Here is a 17576-nt window from a genome sequence, read left to right on the forward strand (position 1 = left end):
CAGATATTGACCGAACAAACGTTATTTGGAGTTAAATAGTATTTTCGTCATTATTTTTCATAAAATCACTTTGGGTTTTAGTGCAGAAGATATAAATATATATAAATTAGAAAATGGGTAACTGGCAACACGTGGACAAAACCTTTGCGGGAAGGAGGATGACGTGTTGTCTACCGTCAGCCGCCGGGGAGGTAAGACTACTGCATTCTCCCTCCAGTATTTTAACTCCTCTTGTGGCCTCCCAAGCTCCTCGGCTTTTCCATGATGGCAGTCCAGATCCCGTCAGTCACCCTCAGGAACGGGTATAAGATGCCATTAATAGGGCTGGGCACGTGGAAGGTGAGTAAATTGTGTATAAGGAATGCTCTGGCCCAGCCGGTGCTTCCTCCCCGTCATGAACGGCATTTTTTTTTTTTTTTTTGCCATTATTTTTCCACAAGTAGGAAGACATATGTGACGGCATGTGTTCTGCCATCATTGTAGAATACATTGGGGTAGCATTGAGGCCACTGTTCGACCTAGAGGGCTGAGTAAATTAGTTTAAACCCGACATTCTTCCGTAATCTTGAGTCGGCTCATCCCAGCCATTACCAGACACGTGGTGTCTAATCATTTACTCTTTAAAAAATTCAAATCCTCTCGAATTTCTCTATGAAAAAAAAAGAAACCATGGATTTCGACCTTAAAACTAGAGAAAAAAAACTATTGATTTTAGTGGTTTTGTCGTTTTTGCCTCATGGCACATGTGGCCTGATAGGTTTAAATGCAATTTTTATGCCAAATAACGTTAAAAAACATTAATGCTTCTTAAAATACCTTAAAGCTTCTTCCAGGACTCGAATGACGTTTTGTTTAGTGAATTATGCTTGGCCATTCTTACCCCAGATATGGACATGATGCATAACATCAATGATTTCTCTCTAGAATACTCGATGATGATGTCAAATTGGTTCATTGATAATTACAGTTGTGGAGGAAGAGTTTGTGAATTGTATGTTGTAGATAGATTGTGTGTTGTAGAGTGAGAGGTTTTGATGAGAGTTCCTCTAGGTTTAGTGGTTGTAGTTGTAAGACATGATCTTTCACTCAGTTGAACATTGTGAAGGTAAAGATGATTTTAAATAATTAAATTCATTTTTATGGACTAAATTAGCTGTCAATGACCATAATATCTTTGTAATTTAAATCTTGTACATTTTTTATTAGTGGTGAGCTGTCAATGACCATCATATCTTTGTAACAAATCTTGTACATTTTTTTTATTAGTAGATGTGCTTAGTTTTTGATGTTAGTGTTTTGGTAAGCATGACATTAATTTTGATAGCTAGCTTCATTGTATTTTGCATTTTGCATTTTTTATTTTGTGGTGGTAGTGATTCTGAATGTCATTGAAAATTTGCTTGCAAATACTTTTTTGTTATTCTTGATGAAATATTTATATATGCACAATTGTATAAGTATGAATTTTTACCTTGTAGGTTCAGTCAATCAGATGTGTAGTAAAACTTGTACGACCAAAGTATTCAGCAGTTTAAAATTGTAATGAACTTTTTATTGATTTAGTTTTTAATCGCTTTTTAAAACTTGTATTTCCCAACTCTTGACAAACAACTAGAATATGAATTACAGGAGGGTTTAAAAGTCTTAGCCATGGTGTTAGGATAAGAGGAACTTCATTATGGGATGGTTTTAAGGCAATGTATATTCCTCCATAAAAAAGTACGAGTAGTGTAATGGGGTTTACTTCCCCATTACACTACTCGTAATTTTGCTTGCTGGGCATTAGTTTGGTCCACGGGCTGCCATAGTGCCCTTTATATGTCACTAGAGGAAGTCTTGCCAAACTTAGATCTTACCAGAGACATTGCTGTGTTAAAAAACAAGTTGTAAATTAAAGCAAAAACTTTTTGGGCATTAAAGGAGAAATATTGGTCTGTGGGCCAGTATTGAAACAAAAGGGCAGCTTGTATTATCTTTATTATGTATTTTAAGAATTGGAAGCCATCAACCACCTAAAATTGTGTGTTTTTCTAGTTGTTGCTGTCATCTTCAGCTGAGAGAACAGAAGCAGGTAAGATTGAAGCATGAACGTTGATGTTTCATCTGTTTTGGGGGAAAATATCCCACGTGTCCTACTCATCCATTATCATGGAAGAGCAACGATAGTGTCTATATCTCTGTATAATAGGCTGTAAGATATACAGTTCTTTGTCAGAATTAAATTATCATCAAATTCTTTTGTTGATATGCTGTTTGCATTAATTTTGTCGATGATGGGAAAAGACAAACAATTTAGATTTTTGTTGTTTCTCAGATGTTGGAGATACACAATTTCACAGCAGTGTTTCTTGTTTGATTGCTATTTAGACTATTTGTAGACAGATGATATAAGTATAATGCAGTAGTTTTTTTGAAACCATGGGATTAATTTTTAATCTTTGGAGAATAGTTTTCCTGTAATATTTTTTTGGGATACTTTTATGGCTACATTGCAAAATATGAGGTACTGTGTTCAGAGATTTTGTGCCCATGTAAATTTTTTTTCCGATGAGGCAGTTTTATTGTGTCCATGACTTACCACACTATAAGGTTGCTACTAACATTACCTTTCCTTATCCTTTGTAGGGATACAGGAATTCTAACAAGAAAATAAGTCGTGGATTCATAACAGATGTTAGATAGCTATTCCTCCAACACTAGAGATCAGGATAGTTAAGTTTTTTGTTGTCCTCTTATTGAGTTTATCTATTGTATACAAAAGAGAGAATGCCAACCCAGCAAACATTATTTAACTAACCTAGTTCAGCATAATCCGATATTTGTGTAAACTGACTTTGGGATATGAATGTTTTGCAAGGAAAGTGTTCTGTGTGAAGATTATAAGACTCAATAGGGGAGAGCAACAAAAAATCAGGAAAAACATTGTGAAAGTGGGTAAAATTTATAGAAATTAAGTAAATTATTAAAGTGTAGTAAAGTGAAGTGCTGCCATTTTATTAACTGAAATCTAACAGATTTTACTACATACTGAAGAAAATGTATTACAACAGGTTGATCGTTATTGGGATCATTAAATCCAGCCACAGGAAAAGAGTACATGGAACATTGAATCATCACCCTGTATTGTGTCTGTGGACACGTTTTTAATAACATCATCACTTTGTAACAATATCTGACAGAAAATTCATATTTACTAACAATGTTGATATCCCCCTACTTCCTTGTAATTGACAAAGTAATTAGATTTCAGGGCATGTACTTGCATTGCTCGAATTTGTACATCAATTAGGAAATGACTTTTTTTTGCAGTTGCGGGTACTTGGGAATCCTGAATGATATGGTCAGTTTTATGACATACTGTATATAGTAGGCAAAGGCGGACAAAATATTTTGCGTCGTAACGAACTTGGTTTCATTTTATTTTTATATATTGTACTTGATCACCGTTTCCCACATTAGCAAGGTAGTGCCAGAAAACAAAGAAAGGCCCATCCACTCGTATACACGCCCATACATGTACATATGCTTACACAGCATACTTGGTTTCATGTCTCATGTTACAGCATGCACTAGCCTCCTTCACTTTAAGTTTCATGTCTCTTGTTATAGCATGCAATAGCCTCCTTCACCTTATTATCCTGTGAGAGTAAGTAGCTTGGTAGTTGGGAGGGTTATGAACATCTGGAAAAGTATGGGGTTGGCAAATTGTAGTTACTGAAACTTGTAAGGAAAACATTACTTCACCATAGATATAATCCTTTTGGAATATATATTCTGCAAGCATTTCACATCATACAGTAGGCCAAAGGTAGAACATGCTTCTCAAGCTTGATCATTGAACTTAAAATAGCACAAATAGTAGAGAAGTTTCAGGGGACACGAACACAGATATCAGCATTAGTGCTGAGTTAGAGAAATGATAAGAGACCTTAAATTTGCTTACCATGGAAGAGTGAAGGGTGGCTTGATTAGCATTAATGTTTTTAGAACATTGATGTATACAGTCAACACTGCTTAAATCAACCGAAGAACATAGCATGAAATTAGACAAGGATCGTATAATGGAAGATTATACAAGAGAATTTATTTCTGTACGTTCAGTGACCAACATGGCATGGACAAATAGATTCCCAAATTAAGACCATCTCGGGTGAAGCAAAACTGTGTGCAGAGAAAGAAAGTAGAAATTAATCAGGACTCTGCAAGTGTTTGTAGACTTGACTTAAAGGTATAAAGGTTATATGAAGGAAGAGAGGTCCACAGCTTAGCTGTTTGAGGAAAGTAGGTTATCTTTGCAGCCAATCCTCAAGTGGCTGATATATATGTATAGTACACACTTCACTTTGTGAATGAACAGAGGGTTAGCTAGAAAAGAATGATTTTAGGAGTATTTTGTCTTGGTGTATTTGCAGATGTATATCGCGATGCTTATTAGGATAACAGAAGGGATACTCTGATATTTGGAGAAATATCCTGAGACAAAAGACTTGGTTTCTATTATGATTATAGATTTTGAAAATTATGGTTTGAATATAATTCATATCATCGATTATACTTTGTTCCTAAAATGTGATGAATCTTATGCTCAAGGCATAATTGATAAGATAGTTTTTCCAATAAATGTCTGCAACTTGAGTGGATTTCAACTAGATTGATATGTTTTGAAGTTTGAAAGAGCTGACGTTTTATTACTTGCACTTGTATTTTACAGTATTATTTACTTCAAATTCTAACGACAGTCGAATCCTGGTGAGGTGGTTGAAGCTGTCAAAAATGCCATTGCTTGTGGGTATCGCCATATTGACTGTGCACTTGTGTATGGCAATGAAGCTGAAGTGGGTGCAGCTATTAAATCCAAAATAGAGGATGGAACTGTGAAACGTGAAGACCTTTTCATTACAAGCAAGGTAAGGGCATCGTAATTTTATGTACACAATTGACACACACCCACATACGCACACTCGTACAAGTGCTACTTCCATTAAAATTGCCCTTAGGAGCATTTAGAAGTGTTTCTGTAATCATTTTTACATGATCCATCTGTCACATCATTTACTCATTACCTTCAGTTTTAAAAAGACCAGCATTATTCCTTTGTAATTTCTACAATCACATCATTCACTTTACATATTGATGCACGAACAGTCACAGTGTAAGAGATTCGGTATGGCTGGGAGTGGATTGAGGAGTGGTAGAATGAGTATGGCAGGGAGTGAATTGAGGAGTGGTAGAGTGGGTGAAACTGAATACCCTGATGTGGTTTGGACATGTGGAAAGAATGCAAGATTGGGAATTTACAGAGTGTAAGGTATTGATTAAAAAGTTTGGTGTCAGAGGAAGACCAACTGTAACATGGGGAAATAGTGGAAGAGCACTGGAGGAGAAAGGTGGGGGACGAATGTGGAATTGTCTATGAAATAGGCATGTAAGGACAGGAATAAGTGGAGACTGTCTTGCCATGGCTACTATTTGATGGAAGTTTCTATAAGGAATGGATGTCAGATATAGATAGATAGATAGATAGAAGAACAGTCACTGTCTTTGTCCAGAAATGTGGAACATGACCATTATTCTTTACTTTTCTTGGTAAAATCAAAATGTTAGCTTCTTCATTTTTGGGTGGATGATTTTTATGAGCTGTTAGTACATCATTCATTTGTAAATTACTGTATCCACATATATCATCTCGTTAACTGAAAGCTTTTGTCTTGGGTACCTTGTCATAAGATATTGTAACTGCAAGCTATGGACAGTTGTGCTTCCTTTCTAGTTTGTGAACTTTAGTTTCTGAAACTGTCCTTGTATGTTATTTGTCTCTTCAGGTCAATTAATGTTTTTGGCGATTAGGGATATGGTTCATTTTTCTCAGATATATCTTAACTATGATTTCCTTATTTTTGAAAGGAAAGTTCTTTTTGCATTGCCAAGAATTCCCTTGTTTCCATTAGTGCATAGATGGAAGAACATAAAATTCAATTAGTTGCCCGTATTACATGTGAATTTCTTCATTTAAGTATAAAGAGCCATCTTTTCCTTCTGAAACTTTTTATACTTTCATCATTCCAAAGTCCTGTGCTCAGCATCCTTTTCTCTGGGAAATTTAGATAATGGTATGATAACCTCTTGATAAAGATCAGTTAATGTAGAGATAGTGGTGGTTATTCATTACAAATTAGTGACTTCTGCATACCTATTAGCATTTAAAGAATAAATTTCTAGTTCAGCGTACCTGGATACAGATTTTAAGAACTTAAGCTTAGGCTAAAGAGGACAGGGAACCCAGAAAAGGTTTAGAAGAAGCTAGTATGTTTTAATTATTATAATAGAATTTTTTTGTAGCTGTGGAACACTTTCCATAGCAAGACCCTGGTGATTCCTTCACTGAAAAAATCGCTGACTGACCTGGGATTAGACTACTTGGACTTGTATCTCATCCACTGGCCCATGGGCTACAAGGTAAGTTTTGGAGGGAAAACAATATTACACAAGAATGGCAATAATGTTTATTTTTAACCATGCCCTTGCAAGGTATTTTGCACTTTATGCATTCCAATTTTATTAAAGATTGAACCCATGCCTGAATATTTGTATTTCTGTTGATTCTTTTATCTTTTGAGCATCATGTCCTTTTTTTTCTCTCTCTCTGTCTTGCCTTCCCACTTCTTTCATTAAACAAATTAGATTTTCTGCAAGATTAACAATGTATGCTCCAGCAGTTACTGGTTGTAGTTGTTATAGTGGTATTATTCTTACCAGTATACATTTCAGCTTAACATGAATGGCCCATAAGTATTCATCCCTTTTTATCTTAGTAACTATCTATATCTCTGATGGCTGTTGCCTTCAGGACCTCCCTCAACGGGGTGGCAGAGAGCCACAAGTATAAATGATTTAATTTCCAGTATAACAGATATTCAGACATTAAAGGCCCACCCAAGTTCTTAAAGTATCTATTCATATGACTATATTAAAAATTGCATTGATTTTATTTGTAAGGCAGAAAGGTTAAAAATTATCCAGCCTAAATCATGAATGTGCATGCTTTACGTGAAAATTCATGTGGTAGTCTCGTTCTGTTCTAGATGTTGGTGTCCATCTGTGCTTTCAGATTAAATAGTAAAAGCTAATTGCCTGTGATGGTATTACCTCTTAATTGATATGTTCTGCATATATAGGTTTTCACAATTTCCCTTATGGATTATTGTGTCATTACTTGCTGTATGTTCCTTTGTTTCTGCAATGCTACTGTTGTAGTATCCTTATTGTAAGAGTCATAGAAATTTTTTGGTTTAGAAGATGCCTGGGTTGCTTATCCTCCTCAGTTTATGATAATGCTAAATAAAGTATGTGTAGTATTATAGTGTAGTCCGTAGCTTCTTACTGCTTGTTTTCATGTTGCACTATAAGTTTTTCTGAGCAAAACCTTTGAAACAGTTTAATTTTTGTTATGGAAAACAAACTAAAATGAGAATGGAGATTTGTGCAATATGTATTTATGTAGCACCAGACTTTCATAATATGCTTGTATTATGTCATTGTGGAAAAAAATAAATGGAAACTAAAGATTAATGATGATCCAATATATTTGTTCATTTAATGTGATTTATTCCAAAGTTGCATTAAGATATGAGTGTTAGATGTGGACCCTGCTGCAGTAATTTACTGGTAACAAATAATTGTAGATGTATTTTGAAATGCCAGGAACACTGTGAACTGTTCCCGAAGGACGAGAACGATAAATTCTTGTACTCAGATGTTGACTATCTTGAAGCTTGGGCTGGAATTGAAGATGCTGTGGACCAAGGTCTAACCAGAAGCATTGGTCTGTCTAATTTTAATAAGGATCAAATTCAGCGGATTTTAGACAATTGCCAGATCAAGCCTGTTGTCAACCAGGTAAAGTACAACTTTTTAAGTCTTGTAGAATCAAGCTAGAAAGATTTTGGAATCTGTTCACAGTATCAGTAATGCATGGTGTAAGGTATTTTGAAGCATTAGACAATAATGATTTATCAAGACATCAGAAAATTACTCAAATGCAGTGCAAGATGTAGCAGTCTGGACATATTTTTCATATATTGTTTTCATGGTTTCACATGTTGAATTGGATTTGAAGAGGAAGGGAAGTTCATGCAGATATCAGCTTTAAAGTGAATTCATGCTTTTTTTAAAGCCTTTGGATTTAGACCAACAGCATATATCAAATTATATCAAAAGTATAGCACAATCTACTTGTCAGTTTGAGTTCTTCTGGAGATTTAGTACCAGGTCTGATCCCAGGAATGAAAAGTCCATCTTTGTTAGCATGCATTGCTGGAGTCTGGAGACCCCCATCATTGCTGTATTTCATTGTCTTTAAAATTGCGTGTGGTCTTGGATTACTTGTCTGCATCTGTCTACAACATGGGTTATGGAATAGAAAGGCAGAATAAAGCTTTAGAGGAATAACACAGGTAAGGAATGGAAGTGGTTGCTGCTTTTACAAAGAATAGCATAGACATATGTTACTGTGTCTGTATCAAATAAAGCTGAGGGAAAGTGGAATGCTTGAATGGTATGGTGTGTGAGGTCAGGCATGCTGGAGATAAATAACTGTTGGTTGCATTTAGGAATGGATGGATGGAATTGTATGAAAAGTCAGTAGTATTAGATCTGTTAACCGTTTTTTGCATAACTGAGGTAGTGCCCAGAACAGACAAAGAAAGGCCACATTGACTCGTCCATTCTCTTGATGTCATGTGTAATGCATCAAAACCACAGCTTTCTTACCATAACCAGGCCCCACAGACCATTCTATTTAGCACATCGACCCATGTATGCCACATCGTTCCACATCAGTCTAGAATTTCCTTCCTTACACTTTCACACACATCTGTAACTCCTGTTTCAGGAGTTATGCAACTCCTTCCTTAGCTCTTCTCCCACCAACCTGACTATATTTATAAGACATTGCCAATCCATTCTTCCCCTTTACTCTTGAGATTTGTATCACAGTCTGAACATTGTTTCTTTCCCCAGACACATCTTGGTTACACATTTAAACACCCCAACCTGAGCCTTTTAAGTTGGATTAGCTCTCTCTTTTTTGTGCAGGAAGGGGAGGTCTCCTGCCCTCTTCATTTCTCTTGGAATTCTTTCTCCTATACCTAAGGGATCTTGTATGGTGTGTAGTACTGATTTCATGTATAACTGCCCCCTTCATTTGTCTTTGAATTCTTTCTCCCCAAGTGATTTTGCATGGTATGGAATACCGATATCATATATAACGAGATTGCATTCGACGGGATATGGCTAAACTGTTTTATAACACATACCAAGATTGTATCAAGATGTGTGCTTAAAGTACCGTTTGTATCATATTGTATTTGCAATGGCATCAAACCTGTTTCATCCTAACCACTTCATTACAAACTAACAACCACTAATAGAAATCGAAAACTGACTCCTTACTTGCACTTTGGCAGCCTATACCCCTAAGTGACCCCTACCTTGCACTTCAGAAAACTATACGTATAGATTCCCCCATCCCAGGAAATGCAAGTGTCAAAGCATTATCAAAATAATCTGAGAAAAACTAAGCAGCTGCCTCCTCTGCTCATACATAAACACCATCCTGCCAGACATCAACCATGAATAATTTCCCATCTATGCTGAGGTCACCACCCAAAGCTCTAACATTGCAAATATCATTTCTCCACATTACAAGACCTTCCATGCCCAAGAGTCATCTACCACAATGAAGGCACTGAACACTTACTCCTGGATTGCCTCATACTCTCCCCATGTGACACAGTCATCACCACATCTTATGATCTGTGGTCACTTCCAGTGAATGTTGTCAGCTTCCTGAGTGCTGCTGATATTCCATTGGATGGACTCCTTGGGCAGGAGAGTAGGTGGGTATCAGAGAAATTGTTAAATACAGTATTTTAAACTTTTTAGGTTGAATGCCATCCTTACTTGAACCAAAGGAAGCTGATTGACTTTTGCAAGTCCAGGGACATCTTTATCACTGCTTACAGCCCCTTAGGATCTCCTAACAGGTGGGAGGAAATTTTAACTGTCATGATATGTCTGTCTACTGTCCATCATTGGGAGTCACATCCAGGTTTCGAATTTAACTGATAAGGGTCAGATCAAACTGTATATTCATACAGATGCCTTCTTGCTTTTAAGTAATTTACTGAATTAAGACCTATACCCCTCGTTTGGATTTTGCTTGAGTTATGCCCCTCATTAAAAGGGTCATAACTTTAAAGAAAATTCCCAGATGCCCATGGTACTGTTTGCTGATGTTTTTAATATATTTCCAACATTTTCACCCATCCTTATTTAACTCCTACTAACCATGCTGCATTTCACGTGATAAGGGACCTTTGTAATATCCTGTTTGTTCGTAGTGTTGTATTTTTTAATGTACAGTGTCCGCCCCCATATATTTTCAAAGGCAGTACATGGCTAAGGTTTAATGTGGATACAAGCTTATATGTTCTCAGGGTGAAAGAACAATACACCTGGTCACTGAGACGTGCTTTTAACAGTGTGAGCACTTGCAATCAGCTTTAGTGTGCCGTGGGCAATCATGAGGGGGAAAATGTTATTTCTTTACTCTTCCTGGTTGCCACTTCATTTTGGGAATTTTGCTTCTGGGTACTGTATTTCTTCCACCTATGCTTCAAGATGGATTGCTGTTACCTTTCTAAGGAAAAGAAAGCTCAAATTCTCACCTCTAAACAAGAAAATGTGGGTACACAAGATTTCTCGGCACACTGGGTGCTCAGAATGCATGATTTGGCAGCTGCTTCCTGCATTAGCTCCTTAGTGCCTCGCTTCGCTTGGATCAAGACCCTATAGACCCAAAACTTGGACCTAGAATACTTCATTGTTTGATTTTGAATTTTTGGTATGCGTAGGATCCACCCCATGTGAATATGAATGGTTTGAAGGATTATAGATAGATTTTTTTGCATCTTGTTGCATAATTATTTCACGTGTGCATATAGGGAGTTTTATGCACGTGTGGGCCCCTCTGATTTCTTAGTCTTAGTGCAGTATTTACTACAGAAGTGTTGTATGAGGTACATTCTGACATCACTCCAGTGTGTGTCTATCTCTGAATGCACACAATTGTCAGGAAATTAATGAGAAAAATCCATGATAATATAGGTATAGGTATTCCTTTGTTTGATGAGCTGACTAGATTTTGAGGCACATATTTCGATTAGATTTGTTTTGTAGAGGAGAAACTGGTTTTTTATTTTGTAACTGAAGCTCGGTGATTGGAAAGTCAGATTTATATTTGTATTGGACAGGGATAGTTGTATATTTTTTTTTCCAGAACATTTGGCAGTGCAAGTGCCTTTTGTCTTTTCATTGATTTTGTTAATATGTATCAACAACATTCTTCTTACTGAAGAAATTCATCGCGTCTTTTCTGACTCGTTACATGTTTCCTTTTAGTGATATTTTGTCATCAGATCAGTTTAAAAACTTGAAAGTTGTAATCTTGTCTTGTTGCGTTATTTTCCCTTTTAACTTGAGCAAGTATATGGCTGCCATCCTCTCCTTGTAGCTTAGTTTCCTGTACTTCAGTTATGCATTGTTGGCCTTACTCTTAGGTTCCTGGGCAAGAAAGTCATTTATGGCTCCTTAAAGGTTTAATTTTGATGACTTGCATGCAAGGAAGCAATTTTTTTTTATTTCAAATTCGCTTTGCCCTATCCAGTGAATGTATCTTAATATGATGTTAATAATACAATAATAAATTTACAAAAATAGTTTGGCAAGAATTCCCTTTTTCACATCTTTCTTAACATTATTAATCCCCTTTTGCTCTATATTTCCTGAGGCATTTAATTTCCAACACATCCAACCTCTTTTATTTGCAGCTAAGGCCAAGACTGGCAGCCATATAACTCTCTTAAGACTGTTGTACCTTCAGAGGTTCCCATCTTTGTCCTAACACACTTTACTCCGCTTAGGATTTTAGCTTCCTCTTTCACCTTATGACTGACTTCATCTTCCATGGTTTCATTCATTACCATGTCCCCTATCTCCAGGTCCTCCTGTTCAAACTTACATTCTGACCATCCTGTCTGATTCCCATGTTTCACTTGATTACCATACTTTTTTTTTTTACACCGTTCTCGTCACAATTCCATACTGTCACCATCTCTGCTACTAGAGTAAATGTTATATAGAAAGTCTTCAAAATCTACCTTTCAGATTTTTCTGATTACATACTGTTCTCATTTTCATTTCCTACTACTTTCCCTTAATGCTTATTACCTGATTCAGCTGTCAATTTTTATTTATATATTAATCTATTTTCTCTTTCTGATTGCATCAGTTCATTTGCATAATATTCAAAGCAGCATTCATAGTTACCTTATTGTGTGGATTTTTTGCATTAACTTGGTACTCCTAAACATTGCAGACCTTGGGCCAAGCCTGGTGATCCTCTGCTGATGGAGGATCCTAAGATTGTAGCTATAGCTAATAAGTATGAGAAAACTCCTGCTCATATTCTCCTCCGCTATCAGGTTAGTTTGTAATTTTGAGTCTTTGATAAGGTGTGTAAAAATCATATATATATCAGAATAGTTTTATGTAATGGTAGCTCCATAAATATCTTGCATGTTATATCAGTCACTTTTTAACCTAGTCAGCCCAGGTGGTTTTCAGTCCCAGTCAAGTTCCAATTCAATCTTAGCACATGCATCTTCAGACATGTAATCTATAATTATACCTAAATCGGCAATTGACATCCCATTCAGAATATTTATTTTCCATATGAATATGATAATCATATATTCTATAGCTGCCATATGTAATACACTGAAAATTGTAATCCACAACCTTATTTACAACCAGACCCCACAAATTTTCATGGATTACCCCAGGTGCTGCTTGTTCCCTGGTTCTGTACATTGACAGCCCTGGGCTCTGCACCCTGTATACCGTGTTGCTCGAGTTCATTTATGTATCTTGTGTGCCTTTCTCCCCGCCGCATGTGTTATACTTCTGGCCACATTATGACAAAAAAGGGGTAGGGGCCTTACGGACCCATTATCTAAAGAGACAGTGGTACCTTGACTTGTCAGTGTGATGCTAATTTAATGATCAAAGGAAAACATATTTTAGCCAAAGTAAGTAATGGAATTTATCATCCTTGTTTGATTAGTGGAGATATGGGTGATTAGGAAATACATTAACATTCCATTTCATCCTCTTTATGTTTCTTTACTTTTTCATATTCATACTCGTTACATATTTCTCTATCACTCAAAAGTTATTGTGGTTATTTTCCCAGACTAGAATTACATGCCAGGTCTTTCCTTGCATGTTCCGAATGTCTGGTATAGCAATGTGGAGTTAGCTGATGTTGTTACGCTGTTTCTGGTTTAACAATGGTAATTAATACTCTACAATTTTGTCAAAGAATTGTTAGAAAGGTTTCTAGGTCATGCAGAAGAATAATGTTAGTGTTTAGTGTTTACCATTTGAATTACATGGTGTTTTCATTCCTTATTGGTGTCCTATTTTGTCCTAGACATAAGCTAGTTTTCAGCAATTTTTTTGGGTATGATAGTTAGTCTGGTATGGAGATGATCAGTACCATAAGCAGAATTGAGCATATAATGTCAAACAAAATTCCTGTTGAGAAATGTACAAAAAGGTGATTTATTGAAGATGTATTACTGTGTTGTATTTTGGCATTTACAAATCTCTGCATTACATCAATTTATTTTCAGATCCAACGTGGTGTCATTGCCATTCCAAAGTCTGTCACAAAATCAAGAATTGAGTCCAACATTCAGGTGTGTTTTGGTGATAAGTGAAGCAGATGTACAAAGTAAAACATTGGTATACTCTGTTTGATAACTTACCATTCATAGGTTAATTAGTAATGAAACTACCAAAGATGAATGTTACATAAAAAAAAAAAAGACTGGTTTGTGATTAATGTTAAGAGCAAGGCTAATGATTTAAGATAGAAGAGTAGAGTATGATTGGTTCTTTTCTGTTGGAAAAGGAATATAATAGGTTGTGTGCATGGCACAATGTCATTGGCGGGCCTTACAGATCATGTGACATTAGTATGTTTGTTGGCAGTTTACCAAAGTTGGTTAAACTAGCTCGGTGAATGAAAGAGATAGAGGATAAAAGCTGTGAAGCTTAGCTTTGAACAGGTAAAATTTTATTTGGTAAAGAAGCTTTTGACAAGAATCTGATAATGACATTACATATTGAGCTAGAAGGGATGTAGAGGTTTCTGACTAATGCATTATTATAGTGGGTAGTAGTTGGCAAGCAGCCAACGGCCAGGGAAGAATATTACTTGCCAGGGTATCTGGATAGTTAGTAATGGCTGCACCACTCTGACCCAGGTAGCTGTCTTCTTTCTGCATCTCCCACACATGGACTACTGACACTGTCCACAAATGTACACTTGACCATTAATTTGCATGGCTCATTCTTTTTCCAACCTAATACTTCTACCTAAAGTACCTGCCTACTAGTTCTCTCTGTTGCTCCTATCATTTATCCAAAAGGTTGGGTGGGCGCAATGCATTCACCACAAGAAAAGCTTAGAGTTACAAAGAATGGGTTGTGTGAATTGAATGTTGTATGGTGGTGTTTGTGACAAGGAGATATTGTATGTATATGATCAAAATGCCATTAGTCCACGTGTGAGTAAGGCTACCTTGGTCAAAGGAGTGCAACTTAACAACCACGATACTCAGACATGTGGTACCAGTAATATACCTCGCAGGTCAGTGGCTGCCTACCAATGCTACTTACTTATAAAATCTTGCTTTCAATTATTTTTGATAAGTCACTTGGATTCTCTGACCTCATAAACTGAATGATGCTCCTTGACATTTTCAAAAACAAGTTTTGGGAACAAGGTTGCATTTAATACAGAAATTCTTCATTTACAGGTGTTTGACTTCGCACTGTCAGATGAGGACATGAAGGCAATCGATAGCTTTGATTGCAATGGCCGTTTTCTACACCTCGATTGGTAGGATTTCCCTTTTTCTGTTGATTTTTGTGTATATTTGCCGAGTAGACCTAGCTTTTAATGTTTCATGTCCCCTTTCTATTAGAATGAATGTATTATGCTGAATTGCTTTATGGCTTTCCCTCCCTATCAAACAGTATTTAAAAACTATTCCCAGATAAATTATTATTATAGGCTCTTGTACAAACATTTTTATATTTATTTATATTTTATCACTGTCCCCCATGTTAGCGAGGTAGCATAAGGAAACAGGCGAAAGAATGTCCCAACCCACCCACATACACATGTATATACATACATTTCCACTCACGCACATTTACATACCTTTACATCTCAACGTATACATATATATACACACATATACATATAAACACATGTACATAATTCATACTTTCTGCCCTTATTCGTTCCTGTCGCCACCCCACCACACATGAAATAACAACCCCTTCCCCCTGCATGTGCGTGAGGTAGCACTAGGAAAAGACAACAAAGGCCACATTCGTTCACACTCAGTCTCTAGCTGTCATGTATAATGCACATCTATATTTTGTGTTGAAGTTAAAATCTGCCAACTTATAAGCATGACAAGGTTCAGTGATTGGTGTTTTATCCAAAAGAATTGTAAGGCCATACTGTAGTGCAGTTCCCTTGTTGAGGTCTGGTAACTATTGCCTCTCCTGAGCATAGTACCACTTTTCAGTTATGGATTTTTTCACTAACCTTCCTCCCCTCTCTCTTAGTTTTTCCTTATTCAAACCACCTTCCTCTCATTCTGATTGAAGATTTCATAAAACTTAGCTTAAAGGTAGTGATAATATGAGAGAAATAATAGGTTTAAAAAATAATCTTCAAAGCAAAGTTGGTTGGAAGTTGTAAGAGAATATAATGCAAGTATTTGGCTGCTTATATTTTTATGCAAACGTGGCACAATGGGGAATATAAATGAGAACACTGTCCATGAATCCTTGGGGAGAATTATGACAGCTGAAAATGACTGAATCTGAAGCAGGGACAGAGGTCCTTCCAACCCCAACCTACAGGTGTCAGACTTGTTGAGATGGAGTAGACAGTTCTAGGATTCATGACACTGAAAATTTATAATTAAGTGCTTGTTGTAATGGAAGATGAGATGGAGTGGGTAATGCTGAAGTGTAGATATGTGGGACGCCAGAGAGAGGAAAAGACATTAGGTGTGGTGTCAGAATGGGTGAAATTCTAAAGTGATTCGGTAGTTTTGAGATGCATTTTGATTAGGTGGAAAGAATGTTATAAGTGAAAGTCAATGGGAAGTTGAGGGAATATGAACTTGGGTAGATGACTGGGAAGTTGTGATGTACCTAGTTGGATAGGACAGTGTTGTTATCCCTAGGAATAGGTAAGTTGTAGAATGAACCAACTAAGGATTTTTCCTCTCTAGTTAGAAAGAATTATGAGGTTTGCTGTTTTGCTACACATTGTTATACAATCATGTGCATATGACTTGTCTTTTCTCAGATAAAGCTTGAAGTTTATGTATTTGCTACATGAAACTATATAATCACATGCAGATAACATCTCCTCCCCTAGATAAAGCTTGAGGTTTACTAATTTGTCATACAAAGCTATATAATATGCATTTAACTTGCCCTACTCCCATTCATCCATTTCTGAAACCTTTCAGTTTGTTAAAGGACATGTATTTTGCCAGTAAAAGCTGTTTTAAGTCACCCCATGTGGGCAAATGTTTAACACATAAGAAGACACTCTATAGGGCATTCCTTAATCTTTTGTTACCTTGTAAGCATGTAGAAAATCTGCATTTCGATATTTGGGCACCACTGGGGCTTTCCAGGTCTTACTTGTAAGAGATTAACATGTAATGCCCCACTTGTATACAAATGAATACTCTTATATTTTTTCAGGGTGAAGGACCATAAATACTGGCCGTTTGACACAGAATTCTAGAGACATCTCTAGTACAGAGAGACCATCAACAAATTGTCTAATTATTATATACCCAAGACTTAGAAGGAGAAGGAAGTGCTTGTGAAAATTTGAAAGATTTTTTTTTATTACCTATCATGTACCTCAAGCTGTGGAAGTAAACATTGTACCAAAAGTAAATTAAATTCAAACTTTCTTTTCAACACATTAATCTTTTAAGTGTATTTAGGAAGTTTACTATTATTTTTATAAAATAAAAATAGGAAGTTTACACTATAAACTATATGGACATATTTGGTTAAGTTTTAATTAAAGTTTTTCTAAGAAGTTTATTTTCATTTAACCTTCAGCTACAGTATTGTCTTAGTATTTATTTAAAGATATCTAGTGTCCATTACCAAGCCTAAAAAGTCAAATTATGTATTATCTATTTGACCAATGTACTTTGTGTTCATAATGCCTTTATGGTAATGCTAACAATAAGGACTTGCAGAATGTGATGGAGCATATTGTACATAAAAAGTTGAACTTGGGTATATTTTTTTTTTTTTTACCACATAAGCAAGGTAGTGCCAGTAGACAAAAAAGACATGCACTCTTAAAACATTGGTGATACAATGCACCA

General features: G+C 36.2%; 1 protein-coding gene across 1 annotated transcript; it reads left to right on the plus strand.

Moving 5' to 3' along the window:
- Positions 1-155: 155 nt before the first annotated feature.
- LOC139752927 (aldo-keto reductase 1B-like) lies at positions 156-17278 on the plus strand. Its single transcript, XM_071668993.1, has 9 exons — positions 156-339; positions 4740-4907; positions 6340-6456; positions 7702-7896; positions 9943-10043; positions 12437-12542; positions 13755-13820; positions 14946-15028; positions 16930-17278. The coding sequence occupies exons 1-9, from the start codon at positions 262-264 to the stop codon at positions 16970-16972; spliced, it is 957 nt and encodes a 318-aa protein (XP_071525094.1). The 5' UTR covers positions 156-261; the 3' UTR covers positions 16973-17278.
- The last annotated feature ends 298 nt before the right edge of the window (positions 17279-17576 follow it).

Source organism: Panulirus ornatus, chromosome 13, assembly GCF_036320965.1.
Source record: "Panulirus ornatus isolate Po-2019 chromosome 13, ASM3632096v1, whole genome shotgun sequence".
Taxonomy (NCBI): Eukaryota; Metazoa; Arthropoda; class Malacostraca; order Decapoda; family Palinuridae; genus Panulirus; species Panulirus ornatus.